General features: G+C 33.4%; 2 protein-coding genes across 2 annotated transcripts; one reads left to right on the top strand and one right to left on the bottom strand.

The window, feature by feature from the left end:
* Positions 1 to 1107: 1107 nt before the first annotated feature.
* On the bottom strand, positions 1108 to 9730 carry LOC116337833 (V-type proton ATPase subunit B). Its single transcript, XM_031762759.1, has 5 exons — positions 9523 to 9730; positions 7688 to 8820; positions 7469 to 7597; positions 7081 to 7372; positions 1108 to 2845 (listed from the first exon to the last, which is right to left on the bottom strand). The coding sequence occupies exons 1-4, from the start codon at positions 9599 to 9601 to the stop codon at positions 7235 to 7237; spliced, it is 1479 nt and encodes a 492-aa protein (XP_031618619.1). The 5' UTR covers positions 9602 to 9730; the 3' UTR covers positions 1108 to 2845; positions 7081 to 7234.
* Positions 9731 to 10122: 392 nt separating this feature from the next.
* Positions 10123 to 15306, top strand: LOC116337832. Its single transcript, XM_031762758.1, has 7 exons — positions 10123 to 11568; positions 11638 to 12852; positions 12923 to 13201; positions 13617 to 14451; positions 14528 to 14634; positions 14914 to 15062; positions 15142 to 15306. Exons 1-7 carry the CDS (start codon positions 10239 to 10241, stop codon positions 15202 to 15204), a joined length of 3978 nt encoding a protein of 1325 aa, XP_031618618.1. The 5' UTR covers positions 10123 to 10238; the 3' UTR covers positions 15205 to 15306.
* Positions 15307 to 18055: the final 2749 nt, after the last annotated feature.

The raw sequence follows: 18055 nt of genomic DNA, 5'->3' as shown, positions 1-18055 counted from the left end.
CAATTCTACGTACTAAAAGTCAAGATTGAAAGTTATGCAAATGAGTTGAGAAACTGAGAAGCTAGTGAGAGTGCTCTCTAAGAACTCAAAACATTCGAGAGTTTGGAAAAATATTGAAAATTGTCGATTTGGCTGGCTGGTAAGTGAATTGAAAAAATATTAATTCCAAAGGTATTTATATGGAGGCCAAGGTTAGCTTCAACTTGTACTTGGAATAATTTTTCGTGGTGTTTTTAACGTATTCGAAAAGAATTTATGATTTTTTTGTTATGAAAATCTATCGGTTCAAAATGGAGAAATTGAACCATTCTCCAAATATTAAAACAAGTGAAAACTAATCGTCGATCGAGAAGATGAATGCATTCATGTAGAAGCATACGATGCACGTGATTCGACCGCAATATTTTTTTATTTTTTTCGTTTTTTTTGTGGATGGTTCGCTTTGAGCTCAAATGAAAGAGTATCAAATTAGTTGACGCACCAACGGAAAAACCGGCATAATGTAGTACAAGAATATCTCTGTGTGTGCTTGCGCATGCACTAAGCAAATTCTTATTGATCGATTATAGAAACGCGCGCCTCATCTCATTTCAATTCATTCTATACAAGCACACACATGCAAATATACATGGACCAGTAGTGGGCGAGGAAAATTTTTCAGGGCCAAAAAATTCTCTAGCAAATCAAACAAATTTTCGTTTTTTTTTTTTTGAAAGTTACTTTTTGAGGCGAAAATCTATAGCAAATCGGAAAAAATTCTCTCTGGACCAAAAACCCTAGCAAATTGGGAGAATTCTCCTCAATTTTCTACATTGATGAGCAAAAAAAAGGTCTTCACTTTTTCAATCAAAAACCCTAGCAAATTCGAATGATTTTCGCGAAAAAAATTCTCATCCAAATCACAGGGGGGTAAACCCACACTACCCTCCTCCGCACACTACTGACATGGACATTTGACATACAACAACATCGTGATGAACTTAATTGCAATTGCCTTCGGATCAAAATAAAAGTTAAAACTTTGTGTTTCTCTTCAACGATTTTTCATCTACTTTTATTTGGAATAATAATTCATTGTTTGGGTTTATTTTATTAACATTCATGTTGTTTTTTTTTTTTTTTTATCTTATACAAACATTGTTCTGGTTAGCTATGGAATGCATTCTTACTAATTAATGCATTTAATTAAAATTAAATTCATTCAAATGTGTTTACTCATGTTCCTCTTAATATTCTCATTTGAATTATTTTTAAATTGTCTTTATATTAGTTTTTTTGTTATAAAAAAGAACATTTAGCAATATGAAAGTATTTTGAATTTCGAAACAAAAATAAAACTATTTAATTTTTTGTCCAATGCTATAATTTGAAACTTTTGTGGATGACTTCAAAAACTCAAACTATGGATGCATACAGATTAAAGTCATACATTATTAACTGTCTCCCTGAGATTAGAAGAGCCGGTATGATCACTGCATCCATACTTTTAGTTTTTGAAGTAAACATCCACATAAATTTAATTTGCATTGGACAAAAACAAATTCCAGAAAGAAACAAAAAAAAACTTTTCTAACAAAATCCGAAAATCCAAAATATTGGTTGCAATGGTTTTTGGTTGAATGGAGTGAATCAGTAGATACTTAAAATGTCTCCATTCAAAGTAACAGCAAACTAAATTATGAAATTGATATTGGGCGTAATTCTCGCCAGTCTATATATTTTTGATGGATATTTATCCGCGATATTTTAGAATATTTCGATATTTAACGCAACTGCACAGAGCTGTGTATATCAAGTGCCGCAAGTACACAGCCACGCTGTATCTGTTTTGTAAGTATTTTTGTGCGGCTCTTGATACACATATACGTGCGACGCACACAGCTCTGGCTATGCACAGTTGCGTTTAATATCGAGATATTCTAAAATATCCTGGATAAATATTCATCAAAAATTTATAGACTGATTCTCGCCTCTAAAATTTATAAACGAATAGCTAACCCCAAGCGAAGCTTAAATCTATATAAGCTATTTACGGAGCTCAAACAATTATTGATTTAATTTACTTTTAGATCAAAACTAGGGGTTCCGACTTATACGAATGTTGCATATGTGAGCGAATGTTTCAAACATATTTTGCAAATGGAAGCAAATGATCATGCATACAAACTAAACACAGAAATGTTTATGTACAAATCACAGCAATATGTCGCATCTCGCAAATAGTATGCGACATTCGCGAATGGTTTCGAATGAAATATACGAATTTTCATAGATGTTGATGCGAATGAATATACTTTATTTCGTATATTTTACGTATGAATAGGAAAATGTTTATATTTTGCGAATAAATTGCCATTCGCGAATAGTAGAAAGCCCCTAGGATCAAAATTGAAGATCAAACAATTTAAAGAATATAAGGAATGTACGACATTAGAGTCTAAATTTTAGATATAAAGGAAAATATATAAACGGTAGATTTTTGTGTTGAAAATAGAAATGAATTTGATCAATGGAACGACTGACTGAAAATATTTTACATGGTTACATGCCAATCAAACTATGGCGTGTTAAATGTTATTGCTTAAAAATTAAAGAAGAATATATGACATCATCTTATAAATTATCTATAAAATATATTGCGATGAAATATTGAATAAAACTTCATTTTAAAAACAATTCCATTTCAAAATGAAATCTAATTTCGCTTCGGGTTCGATACACAATAGTTCCCAAGCATGTGTATTCAGGTGATTCATTTTGCTTGCTTTAAAAAGAGTAAATTGTTTTCTTTAGATTTTATTCAATATATTTAGTTAGTATTGTCGACAAATAACCGGCTCTGCATCTGAAATCGAGAAAAAGAAAATATGTGGTAATTAATAATAATAAAATGATAAGCAAAACTCATTAGAAAGAATATAGACGTTATATTGAGCATTACGGAATCATCAAAAAAAAAAATCAAAACTGAAGAAAATTTTACTAGATTATAGTCTATACAGTGTGATGTACAGAAATTGTGAAATAATGATAATAAGTTAGCAAATGATAAAACTAATTTAATTGACGTCGGAAAAAGTTTTGTGCTTGCTTAACTTGGCCGGTTGGTTTGGTGGCAAAGTATGTAGCACAATAACGTCAAAGGCAAGATAACGAGAAACAAAATGTGCCAAGTAATGTTGATTGTGTATAAATTGTTACGTTCGCACTTCATAAGATATTCAGATGAGATTTTAGTTGAGCGACTATGTTGCATTTCAACTCGAAAAATGTTCATTTTTTCGTTGGACATCACAATCCATAAGCGAAAAAGAATATTTTAATTGGTAATTTGCACCTTCAACAACATTTTATTTTAAGTTTCATTTTTTTTTTATCGTAGCCGGTCAACCGAGTTGTTGCAAAAGGGAATTTACAATATTCTAAACAGATAGAGAACGAGTTTTCACATTATATTTTTTGTTGTTACGGAATGGAAATATGTAATGTGCAACGTTGTAAACTATTCATCTGAATTGCTTTAGTTTTCTCACTATTGCAAGTTGCAACAGAGCACATCAGATGTCAAAGTAAAATATTTTGCGAGAAAAAAAGTTTATCTTGTTTCTTGAGCTTCCCATTCCATTTGTCTACACTTGATATTAAATCGTTTCTATTGGATGAAAGAAACGGTGAAAGTTCTTTATTTTCAGGAATAGACAGAGAGGTTTGAGAGAAATTGTGTAAAGAAATGACTAAAATTTTGTGACTGACAAAGTAATATTTCGTAAATATAGCATCAAACATTGTTTTTTCGTAGTTTGTTGGTATTCTTTTGAGATGTTGTCTTTTGCAGTCTTAGCTAGCTGTGTGCTCATAAGTTGAGTTTCAAAAATGGAGGTTGAGAGAATTGAAATACTTTCATCATTGAAAATTCACAACAAAATTGATAATAAGACAATGATTTGACAGTGCAAAGGAATCGACCTCATTTTATTTCACAAAATATTTTCAAATGATTTATAGCATCATGATTGACACCAATTGATATTTAATGTCGAATAAAAATGGATTGAAGTGTACCTTGTGGCAACACTGTTGCATACGTACGAAAATTTGCCCTAGAGTATCGCCTGTTTTTTTTTCGCAAAAAATATATCGCAAAGTTTTATAAGCCATTTTAAAGGTAATTTTTGGATAACCTTAACAAAGAAACTTATATGATGCCGTCTTTCTGAAGATGTGATTTTTGGCACAAAATAATGAAGGATTTTTCAAAGGAGCATCCTATATCGACAATAATGAATAATAAGAACACATGCATTGATTCCAAAAACCACATAAAATATAAGTTAGAATTAATAATAGATGGTCAAGATCATACGTATGATTCTGCTGGCTAGATAGATGGCTATTTTCAAAAGGCGCTATCTAGCCATCGAAATCATACGTCTGGTCAAAGCATTCACATCCCAAGTGGAAAATTTCAGAAATATTCGAAGGGGCCTCTGCCAGACAAATTACCCCAATCAAAATGGCAAATTGGTTATTTTTGGTATTCGAGTATCAGAGAAGTGATGGATATACAAAGAGAGAGACAGCGAGGAGAAAGAGTGAAAATGGATATTTAAATATTTAACTATCTGTTCTACCTGCATATGCACAATTGTTTTAATCGCAAGCAATCAAATAGACAATCTAACGTTCAAACCGCATACAAATTCAATTTATTTAACTATTTCAATTAAACGAAGTTTTACCACGGTAAAATAACTTCGGGAGGTACAAATTGCAATTCGATCTAAGTGACACACTTATTGATAAGCACTTTTTCAACAATCCAACAAATATACACACTCACACACACATATATATAGAGATAAAGATAGAAAGAGAGTTTGGTAATTTGAAGCCTAATGCAATTCCATGAGACAACAACTTTGCATAAGTTTCATGCATTTCATTTACAAAACACATTTGATCCTTGCATAGAATATTCAATTATTTTTTTTATTTTGCTTTGACGCATAATTTTAACTTTTTGAAAATTGAATTGCAATGGAGTTCAACAGAACAATACACTCGACCACCCAAAATTGTTTAGCCACATAACCTTAGTAGGCTAGTAATTTATTACATTCAATTTTTATTTTTTCAATCATTTAGAAAAATTCTCATTCTATTTTTTGGATCAGCAAGTGTGATTTGTGGTGAAATGAAAAGCTCACATTAAATATTAATCCAATAAGAGATACAGCGCGCGTGTGTGTGTATGTGTAAGTGAATATTTGGTAAAATAGTACGAAACAGGTGCATTGTACATTGAATATTTATTTTACGCAAACGCATTAACAAAATTGGCATGCTGCGGCGAGTGAAATATATTAAAGCCAATGAAATAAATTCTGTATATTCCGTGCATACATCAAAACTTATGTAGAACATTTATAGACTGTGCATGCATTATATGAACACGTGTAATTATGCTAGTGACTTCAATTGGAAGAAGACTTTCATGATGTGTGAATGAGCACTGAACTGTGTGTGACAAATATAATTCGATGTAAGCGTGGGCATTTTTGATGTAATTATTATGAAATTTATGTTCATTTTGCTGAAAAAGGCGATTAATCGTTGTTTGCCTTTGGATATACATTATCTACGCTTTCATCGTGTTTGGTGTCTTTTTTTCCTTCCATGCGGTAGGTATTTAACACGTAAACAACTTAAATTGGTTGACTTTAATCGTTTGATAATTATTATAGGATCAAAGTCTTCGTAGACTATGAATGTCTCGAAAGGAAAAAAACCATAATTACGGAACATGCTCTTGTTGATGCTTTCAAATCACAGTTATCATACCTTGTTAAATGATTATTTGGTATATTTTAAATCTGTTATATGCAGGGATTGTTCCTCTGAGGAGGAGAAGTGGTGAGGAGGAAAATGAGGGGGAGGAGGAGAGCGAGGAGAATCCTCCTCCTCTATGGAGGAGAAAAAGTTTTTTTTGCTCAAAGGGCTATTTTTATCACAAAAATATAATTTTTAGCTAAAAACATTTTCCTCCTCAGTTGATGAGGAGGACCTGCTCGCTCTCCTCCTCCTCCCCATTTTCCTCCTCACCATTCATCCTCCTCAGAGGAACAATCCCTGGTTATATGTAAATGATAGTGACAGATGTAAACTAAGTGACAAATGGGCGTATTGAATGGATTTAAAGAAGTTGTGTATATACCTGCCTCTTGCTCTCTTCTCTTTTATTTGAATTCAAAGGAAATGGTCGAGAAAATAGCATATTCGCTTTTTTCTCCTTTTCTAAATCAACAAACTTCGATTCGCAATTTTCCATAGTATGATTTTCATTTTTATTATCATTATTATTTTTATAGCATTATTTTTTACAATTTAAAATTCTATACAATGGAACAAACCAACAAACAAATAAAACATTTTTTTCCTGTTTAACATTACATTTAAATGAAACAATTCCTTCTTCTCTACAAACTGTTGGTGCTGTATCATTACTTAAGTAGTGGCTGTGTTTTGTGTGTGTATTTTATTTATGTGTTTGGATATTTGAATACTGGCATACTGTACGTATGCGTATTCAATTCGATAAGATTTAATTTTCATTTGAATTATGGCCAGCACTGGGGTATGATTTTTCTCTCTCTGTATGTATGTTTACAAATATATATTACTATAGGTGTGCATGTGTCTTAATGGTTCCTTTGGATTTGTGGAACATTGGAAACCAACACAATTTCTGTCCAATAAAATGTTTGTTTTTCTTTATTTTCGATTAAATTTCAACCATGCATACAGAATTCCGAATAATGGCTGTAGAAAATAAACCTATTGACATGTCAATGGGTAACAATTATTATTCGGATTTCTTTATTGATACAAACAAATTATAAATGTTTTATTCTTTGTTCGTTGCCATTTACTACGTGGCTCAATTCAAATAATATACTCATTCTGACAACATTGATAAAACGAAACATTTTTTTGTATTATTATTTTTTTGTAGTTCTTACAAGAAATCAAACAGATAGAGAAAAAAAAAATAATTTTTAGCTAAATTTGTATAATACTTACAGTGTGTGTTTGTATGTGTAGTAGATACACGAGCAAAAATGCGATTTTTTTAAATTATTATTTTTATAACATTTTCTTTGTATTTTTTTGGGGGGCATTACATGTATTACCCACATTTTTGCTTGAGTTTAATTGGTATCTCTCTCAATATGGTTTAATGACGTGAGTCTCTTGGATAGAACTCAGCCAAAATGGATGCTGGAATTCGTTTCAACATTTCCTTGGGGAAAATACGCAACAATTGCCAACCGATTTCCAATGATTCGAATACTGTGCGGTTTTCATAGTTGCCCTATTACAAAAAGCAAATAAAAGCGATGAAAAAAAAATCAGTTAAATATGTCACGAGTATTCAATGCTATCGAAATGATGACAATAATTATCTTACTTGGGAGATGAAGTTCTTTTCGAATTTCGTCAAGAATTCTAAGTAGAGCAGATCATCTGGGGTAAGAGCTTCTTCACCGACGACAGCTTTCATGGCTTGCACATCTTTACCGATGGCATAACAAGCATACTGTATTAAAATAAAATGAAATATGATTAACGGTTCACTCATATCACATAAAATATTTCAATGTGACTAGTCATGTGATGAGAAACTTACCAATTGATTCGATACATCGGAATGATCTTTACGGGTCATACCCTCGCCGATGGCAGATTTCATCAAACGTGACAATGACGGAAGCACATTCACTGGTGGATAGATTTGTCGATTGTGCAATTGACGATCAACGTAGATTTGACCTTCAGTAATATAACCAGTCAAATCAGGAATTGGATGGGTGATATCATCGTTTGGCATTGTCAAAATTGGAATTTGTGTAATTGAACCATTACGGCCTTCGACACGACCAGCACGTTCATAGATTGTGGCCAAATCTGTGTACATATAACCAGGGAAACCACGACGTCCGGGAACTTCTTCACGGGCAGCTGATACTTCACGCAAAGCTTCTGCATATGATGACATATCGGTTAAAATGACCAAAACATGCTTTTCGCATTGGTATGCCAAGAATTCGGCGGCTGTAAGAGCCAAACGTGGTGTAATGATACGTTCGATGGTTGGATCGTTGGCCAAATTCAAGAACAAACACACATTTTCCATGGAACCATTCTCTTCGAAATCTTGTTTGAAGAAACGTGCAGTTTCCATGTTGACACCCATAGCAGCAAACACAATTGCAAAATTGTCTTCATGATCGTCCAATACAGATTTTCCAGTTTGCTTAACAAGACCAGCTTGACGACAAATTTGTGCGGCAATTTCATTGTGTGGCAAACCAGCAGCTGAGAAAATTGGAATCTTTTGACCACGAGCAATTGAATTCATCACATCGATGGCCGAAATACCAGTTTGAATCATTTCTTCGGGATAAATACGGGACCATGGATTGATTGGTTGACCTTGAATATCCAAGAAGTCTTCGGCCAAAATTGGTGGACCTTTGTCGATTGGTTTGCCAGAACCGTTAAATACACGTCCCAACATATCTTCCGACACTGGTGTACGCAAAATGTCACCAGTAAATTCACATAGTGTGTTTTTAGCATCGATGCCTGATGTACCCTCGAACACTTGGACGACAGCTTTTGAACCGCTCACTTCAAGCACTTGACCAGATCGAATGGTGCCATCGTTCAAACGAAGCTGAACAATTTCAGCGTATTTTGGGAATTTTACTTCATCCAAAATGACCAATGGACCGTTTACACCAGAAACCGTTTTGTAGGCTAAAAAATACAGAAAAAACAAGAGTAATTCAATGAAAATCACCAACGAAAAAGAGCAATTCACAAATGTTAATATTTTAAATTTGTTTTACTATAAAAATCTATTCAATTTATTAAATCTCAGTTGAAATTGTGGATTTTTCACATAGTCAGGTGTATATTATTAGGTCACATGACATGTCACTGCCAGTAAATTCGATGCAAAACATAAAACAAACATTCAATCTTTGATAAAACTCACATGAAAACCAATTCATACATTATTTTGCGTACGGTCTATTTATAAATGTAACATTAATTATTCGATTTTAATCGAAATTTATGGTTGTTTGAATGGTTATTTGCATTTTTTTTATTTATCACAAACAATGTATGTGCAGGGAAAGAGTATTGATTAGCGCAGTACAGTCCAAGATGGCTGACATTTAATGAGAGAAAAGGCTGAATGACACTTTTCGAATGTTTTAATGTGATTTTGCATAGATATTTTTTTTTTATCAAACCAGTTTCCAATTGGAATACATTCGAAAACATTTCACCCGATTGCAAAACGATTTGCAATATCCAAGTTAGAATAAAATTCATCACGGGTGTGGAGCTTGACGAATGTTTGTGTATTGAAAAAAGGCGAGATAAATATCCGAAAGAAATTTTTGGGAGATAAGAAAAATCAATTTAAATAAAATAAAAAAAATAACTCACTTAATCTTGGCTGAGAATTAAAATCCCGAGAAACAGCTAAAACATGTTCACGGCGAGCTTGATGAGCTGACAACGACATTTTTCTATAAATTTTTTCTCTGTTCGATTCGATCACAAAACACAAACTATTTGACGACTGATTTGTTGTGAATGAAAATTTTACAGCAACTAGAGTTAGTCAGCTGGTTGAATATCAGATTATCAAGCAAAAGTACGACTTGACCGAAAAATGGCTCATGTGACTTTTCATTTCTGTCATGTGACTACGTGTTGCCCGATTGATGTGCCCAAATTTCGGGCAAACGCATATACATTTCGTTGTCATACTACATCACTATTTGAATCTCTTACGTTATACATACATTTTTCATACTCGATTAAAATTTTAAAAATTAAAATGATAATTATTATTTTGCGGTGAATATTTTGTGTTTTTAATTTGAGTTGAATTGAAATCACATTGAAAGTTGATGTACATATATTCCGAAGAACTTTTTGCCGATGTTTCATGAATGAACTATGTTATCGGCATTACGAATGCCATTGAAGTGGATAGATTTTGACATAATGTCACGTATAGATGCACCATGAATGAACATTTCTAATATTATGTTTTGTAAACAAGCAATCGCAACGGTCATTTTGACTACTTTGTTAATACGATTTGTTGGTTGAATTTGTTGTTAGTTTATGTGTTACACTAGTGTTTGTTAAAAATGTCGCATAAAAAAGACCGAATGAAAACATCAAAATTAAGTTCAACAGTATTAGATTACTATTATAAATATGGACAAAATCGTGATCTGGAAAAATATTTACGCATGAGACGAAGCACTAGTAAATCGTCCAGTGACAGTAGCAGTTTGAAAAACTACGAAAGTGGTAGTTATTCATATGATAGCAAAAGAAATGCAAAATCATTGGAAAAATTAAATTCAAGCGATTGCAAATCGAAATCAAAAGATGATTCAGCAAGACGTGCTACAAAATCACAAGAAAATGTGTGTGAATCAGGCGATGGTTTACATGACAGAGGAAAATCAACTGATACAAGTCAAATAAAAATCGAAAAGAAAACGCAGCAACGATTTAAAGGAAAATCAAAGAGTAAATCGTATAATTTGAATTTGGAATCGAGCATTGAAATTAATTTACCGTCATCTACATCATTGCCCACACTTCCAATTACGCAAATTATTGATTCAGTACCAGAACCAGCTAGAATCTTACAATTGGAATCGACAGAAACGCAAACAGATGTAATTGCAACAAAATCAATAACAAAACCATCGATTTTAGTTGAAGAAACACCACCAGCTGCATCAAAGTTAGCCACACAATCGGGTTCCGAACGAAACAAACAAACTACTCATGATAGCATTCAAGAAACATCACCAGCGAGTAGTGTTGCATCTGCCAAAGTACGTTTGGAATGGGATTCGATGGCGGACATTGGTTATAATCGAATCATCGATTTTAAATCACAAAGCAATAGCAATTTAACAACATTTGAACGTAGTGCACTAACCAAATTCTTTGCTAAACGCGGATTGAATTTTGATGATAATTTACTCATACTTGCACCTCCCGAATGCAAGTCCAAAAGTCCACTTCAAAAACGAGAATTCACACAATCGGCTATTGAAATGCGTGATGCACAAAAAATACGAAAGGATACACCAAATTTATCACCGGCAACAAGCAAACGATTGTGGGAATCAGCGCTGGAGAAATATAGGGAAAAGTATCGTCACTCAAAAGTAGATACAGCAAATGCGGTTGACACAACACAGTTCATGTCATTTTCAGCGGCTCCACATCATAGCACACCATTACCGGTTGACACTGATAACAGTAGCCAATATAATAATGAATCCATTAGTCGAAACAAACCAAAATCAACCGAACTTATTCCAATCGAAAAACCGAAAACGGAGCAAATTGAAAAATGGTCACAAACATCATCGATTCATGTTGAAGCAATTGGAATTCAAGTTGAACAACCACAAATTGCATATGCATCGAAATCAGTTCAAATTGAAATTGGTAGTCCATTTAGAATTAATTCTCTTTTTTTTAATTTTGTTAAAACTAATGTTTTTTTTTCCCAATCAGAACAAGTACATGAATCCACACAAAAAGACGACGAAGACTTAACAACAGCAACAAGTTTTGAATTTGTAGCTCCAAATGCATACAAAAATCAACAAATAGCACCGCTGCTAGACGAATCAACGGCCAGTGAAATTCCCAGTCGCATTGAGATAAAAAATGATAGTATTTATATTCAAGAAGAAAATCCAGACGATAAAGAAAACATACCGCCAATCGATGATAAAGAAAATATTCCGCCGCCTCCACTGCATGCAATGCATCGAAACGATCCAAAACCCAGTGTTTATAAAACACCTGAGAATGCAGTTGAAAAACGAAACGAATCATGTGTGCTACCAAACGATTTACAAAAAGGTGTCGATTTGATTAATGCACTAATTGATTCTCGTACAACTGATGGCGTAACAAAGAAAAAGCTTATACGAAAAATCGTACGGCATTTGCTTAAATCGAGAGACACCAAAGACATAACACAAATGATTATGTCTTATTCGGATAAATCGAGTACAAAAATCTCCGGTGTTAGCTCAATGGAAGACAGCGAACAATCCGAAATTGAAAGAGCTGTAAAAGATACCATTTCTGGCATTTCTGCTCTGAGTTCGTCATCAAGTTTAGATTCCGTTCAATCAAATCAATTGCCAGTGAATAACGAAAAAATTGAAGGTGGAAGTGAAAAAAGGGCGGAAGATGTGAAAAGAAAAGAAATGGAGAACAAAAATGAAGAGAGAAAAGAAGAAGATTTAATTCATTCGGAGGTAAAAAAAGGTTCGAACGACGAGAAAGAAGTTAAAGACTGGTTACTACCCATTACACAGTCTGAAATTGAAAAAGAAATCGCACGAAAAACGCAAATAATCGAATCCATTGAATCAAAAGACATTCCAAGCGTTCAACGTGTCACAGAGCCAATGAAAATCGTTGAAAAACCAACGAAAAATAATGAAATTTTTGAATTTTTGGAGCATGAGAAAAAGACGCATTTCAATTGGATCGATCAAGAGATCGAACATCTGAAAAACTTAAAAGTACTTTTACAGAATCTTAACACGAACGACAGTGATGAGAGCAAAGGAAATGTTTCAGATGAAAAGATCAATTCGGTTTATGCCAAACATAACCGCGAATATTTGACCATCTATGAGAATTTTCGACGTAATGCCAAACATTCGAGTGTTAATGGATCACAAGCCGATGTGTCCAGCACATTAATAGGTTTGAGTGAATTTTTTGTTTGTTTAATTTTGCGAAGAAATTGGATTAAACGGTGTTTAATCATTTTCAGATTCATCCAAATCAACGGAGGATAGTTCACATTTTATAAATCATGGAAAGATGGGAAGCAAAAGCCATTGGATACATAAGACCACCCTCGAATCGCCACCATCAACAATTTCATCGGGTTCAAAGGAACAGCGCCCGAGCAGAGAATCGGCAAAACTACCAGTCAAATTGAAAGAACCGCACAAAAATCCCGAGTGGGATTCACATTTAAATATGCAGTTGGCGAAAAATCGAACAAAATTGAAGACACCAAATTCGGATGAAGAAAGCATTGAACAAGGTATGCTTACTTTCAAAATTATTGCAGAGGTGCCATTCCATCATTATCACTCATAGATTAATTGTTCAATAGTAATCGTACTACACATTCTATGAGATTTTTGTTTGCAATTTAATTTTCATTATACGTTCAAATATTGATTAATTTAACGGAAAAATGTCGTTTTTACCTTGGTCTAAACCAGTTTCAGTGTAAAATTGTGATAACCACAATTTTTCTTTCGAAGATGTAGCTGTAAAGGTGACATCCAAAATTCCAATATGAAGTAAAACCTTGAGTAGAAAAATGGCTGTTGTTACAATTTTACACTGAAACGGTTTTCTAACAGGATAAAAATGGCATTGTTTGCTCCGTTCTCTGAGTACATATTGATTAATTTCGATTACTTCCATTTTTCTATGTGATTCACCCGCAGGTATTGAAGCATATGCAAAGGCATGTCGCGCAAAATTTGATCGAAAATATGCACAAACACAGGTGGAACGCACCAAGAAACTTATGAGCAATAAGAATACGCAAGATCAACCGATATACACTAAGCCGTACAGCTCTGATTCATACTCTGACATTCAGAATATTCAGCGAATGAACAAAAATCGTATGAAAGCGAAGCAAAACGATGCATACACATCAGTGTCTGGAAGCGATGGATTCTTATCGCCAAATTCAATTTCAATTGGTGTCGCCGCCAATTCGACATCAAACACCACCACTCATCAATATGATTCAAAAATTTCGATTGGCCTACAAACGACCAACACTTTGAAACGAATGCCAATCATTCAACTGAAGAAAGCCGTCGACGAACCTACAGAAAATGAACCCGAGTCTCAAGAACAACCAACGGTTCGTGTGAAAAAATTAATGATGAACAAGCAACTTCAAGTGCGACCAGAAGCGTTGGCCTATGTTATTATATTTCAAGAAAATCAAAACGATGATCACAATGCAAATACGAAAGCAACGAATGGGAAAGAATGTGGCAACCAATTGTATGCAAACACAAATAAAATGCAGTCGACAAACCGTAATTCAGATAGCAGCGATTTGAAAACTGCTACAAATAACCAACGATCAGTGGGCCAAGAACAAACGACCCGGTTCAGGGGGCAAAACAGTAGCAACGATTCATCCATCGTTTCAGCTGATGATAATTTAACGTTACAAGAATACTTGCAGACCCGACGACCAGACTTTTATGCAAATGCGGAACAACGTCGAAAATGCTTGAACGATTTGCATAATTTGAGGTAAGCAACATCACAATTTCAAGTCAACTATTTATTAAATTGCAATTTGCTTGTTAACACAATTCCTATATGACAGACAACAACGGAACGAGCAACGAAAAAAATTATTTGCTACAAACATTTGTACCAACGCCAAAACTCTGAATAGGAATATGAAACGACTACTACCGCCACCACCGTTAGGTAAGCAACATTAAATGCTCATACCTTTTCAGTGCCTTTCTCTTTCTCTTTCTATCTCTTTGTCAATCTCTATTTCCATCTCTACATATTTATCCACGATAAATATTTTGATTTGATATACTAATTTAATTATGCTGTTATTAGTAGAAATCGGAGTAGCTAACAATGCTGAATTGAGATAAATATGGTCAATCAAAAGCATTTACCCTTTTTTTCCCCGTTTGAATGATTAAAATTTAATTAGCTGGTTTATTTGCATGTTCTTGTCCGATATTCTAGCTCAAATGCGAATTTTCAAATCGAGAGATATCATAAGCCAAACTCGACGGAAATATAAAAAATTACCTGAAATCCTTAAGCGCCAACAAATGGAACGAGAAACGAAAATTCGACGAAATCATCGAATACTCGTCAACATGTTCAGCAAGGTTTGTTTTATTTATATTTTATGATGGTGTATTCCGGTTGGAAGCCAAAATATTGATTGTTCTTTCTTTTTCATTGCAGAATCTCCAAAAGCACGTACTGAGAGGAAAAACCGATCTATCGAACAGTATGATGATCAACTAACATTTGCATATTATGTTAATAATATCATGTTTTGTTTTGTTTTGTGCTTATTATTATTGTTACTTCACTCTCATTTTAAATAAAGACTATTTTCAAATGGAATCTATATTCGATAATTTCTTGATGAATATTCAAATGAGGCTCACGAAGGTCACGCTATTGCTATAGTTGCGTAATATGAATCATATTCTCATACAATTCAGGTGGCTTCAAACTTTACAATTCAATTTTCAAATGTGAAATAAATCTTGAGATTATTGTTATGTCGAATTCATCGTGTGTCAGACACCAGACAGAACAATTTGGACTTTGACTTTAACGGTTTCAAAGATAAAAGAATGTATACACATACATAAAACGGCATGATGACGCGAAACGCATTCTTTTAAGTAGTTGCTCTTTCAGTTTTAACGTGAGAATGCCCAAATTGGTTGACATTGGTATTTGTAATGTTCAATAAGTGACCTTGATCGTTTTGCGAGCAATCAACTACAGTACAATGCATTTGGTTGGCTAAACAATTTGTATTGACTGCTAAATTCTAAATAAAAAAAAACGCTGCAAATTATTTTCATCCAGACACACAAAAACACAAACAAAATGAGAGGGGAGAGAGAGAGGGAGAGAGACGCCGACGGAGACAATGAGAGTTTGAAAATCTAAAATGGTTTCGAACAGTACATTGGCTGCCTCGACAAATAATTAAAGTAATCATTCTGTTCGAGTTTTAAAAATAACGCGTTCGATACACACAACAAAGAATGCTCATGTGATATAATTGATGTTGTTTTTTCTCTTCATCGACGGTCGTATCGAACCAGTTGCAGCACATTTTTCCCATCTTCTTCTTCGTATATATCTTTTTTTTTAACTTTTATTTTGATCATCGTTGGTTCATTGAACTGAAAAATCTGTCCAGTGCCTATGTTCTGATTCGCATGTGCACAATGATCGCGATATGCATGTGACAATATACCGAATTTTTCTTTGTGTGAGTTATGCGCTCCTGAATGCAGTAGCTTGTTTACACCGTTTTTCATTTTACAATGACAACAACACTATATTGTGAATATTAATGCAATTTCTATGATAAAATGTAAAGAGGAACACTTCTTTTCGTGTCAAGTTCATTGTATAAAAATTGAACAATTCAACTTCATGCATCATCTTTATTTTCTGTGCATAGGTTTTGTTTTTTCCAAAGCAAACGCTGCAGCCTTGTATGTAGAATATACGGTGAGTAAATCCTGTCCTTTTAGTCACTTACTTTGGGATAGAAAGAGATAGATATGTTTTCTCCCTTCTTCAAAAGAATGGAAGATTCTTGCGTTTGAAGTTCATCAACATCATCAATATAGCTCGTGTAGAGAAGTCTAGACACAGGTTGACCATGAAACATCGGATTTATTTCACATGAAATGTACACGCGTCTATTCTACCAACTTATTTCCTTAAAACCAAACCAAGCTGAATTTCTGCATATTAGAGTTAGTCATTGTTTGTTGTCTGTTCAAACACTTTTTTTATGCCGAGTGCGCGAGTCTATTGTCGCTTGTTTTTGTTCTTCTCTTTGAAATTTACTTATCTTTTATTACTCACAACCGTTGTCCGCATAACAATTTGATCGAATTTGATTTTCAAGTAAACCAAGCTGTATTTATTAAGACAGAAATGGTATGGCTGAAGACCGAACAAAACAATTTTATTTATCAATTCGCAATTAAACATGAAATTCAAATTATACGTATTGATCACATCTGTAGAAACTTCGATGGGCTATAATTAAAGAAAGCAAATGAAATCTAATATTGTACATGATTTTTGACCTGAAGACATTTTCGTTTCGGAACTTTATCGGTGTGTGTGTGTGTGTTTTTATCAATTAAAATGTTGTTGTTCATTGAATCCGCGTCGCTTGGACGGTGAAAGGAGAATCTTCACAACAATGTTCCGCTTTTTTTTTTTCTATGTTTGAATGTGAAAACGGGAAATGGCACGGAATTGTATGCAACAATAACATTTAGAATCGCTTTTTAGTTGGATTGATTATTTTCATTTTAATTGAAGCACCACAAAATTGATTGTATAGGATTTTTTCTACAGCATAATCTTTAACATAAAATACTTGTACCATTGCATAATTGAAACGAAATCACAGAGATTCAACTCGGGCTTGAAATTAAATGATTTAGCAATAAAAATGATATGTTGTCAGATATTATTTAAAAATGCGGTTTTAATTCTCAGGAAAAACAGATTCTCGATTGATTCAATAAATAAACTCATTTCAAAAGGAATTTTTTTTTATTGTTTTAATAATTTGCCAATGAACGATGATAAAACAAATTTTTTTTTGCATGTATTTACGAAATACAACACAAAAATAACAGCGGTTGTTGTCATTGGAGAAAGCACAGTGACGGCGACGGTGAAATACAGTGACTGTTTCGCCGGACAAATAAAATAAATAACTGAGGCTGTAAATAAAAAAGAAATACACTCATCATCAGTTATTTGATTATAAATCATTACCATTTTGGCTGCAATTATTTAACGGTTATACGTGGCTCAACGCCAACAATTGTGTCACACACAATTCGCTAGGGGGTAGACACGAATTATAAAACTTTGAATCATGTGAATCACAGTGAATCAAATGAATCATTCAAATGTCAAATAAGCATCACTTTTGGTTTTACTAACATGATCGTGCAACAAATTCTAAATATTATTTTTTCATCTATTTCGTGTTTTTCTAGTAAATTCCAAATAAAATCAACCATAATGAGATAATACATTTAAAAAAACGTCAAGAAATCATTTTTTCGAAGACAAATAATTTTAATTGTTC

This window comes from Contarinia nasturtii, unplaced genomic scaffold (assembly GCF_009176525.2).
Source record: "Contarinia nasturtii isolate CC-2019 unplaced genomic scaffold, AAFC_CNas_1.1 Cnas_scaffold_285, whole genome shotgun sequence".
NCBI lineage: Eukaryota > Metazoa > Arthropoda > Insecta > Diptera > Cecidomyiidae > Contarinia > Contarinia nasturtii.
The sequence above is the reverse complement of the archived record's forward strand: the minus strand, read 5'-3'. Positions and strand labels throughout refer to the sequence as shown.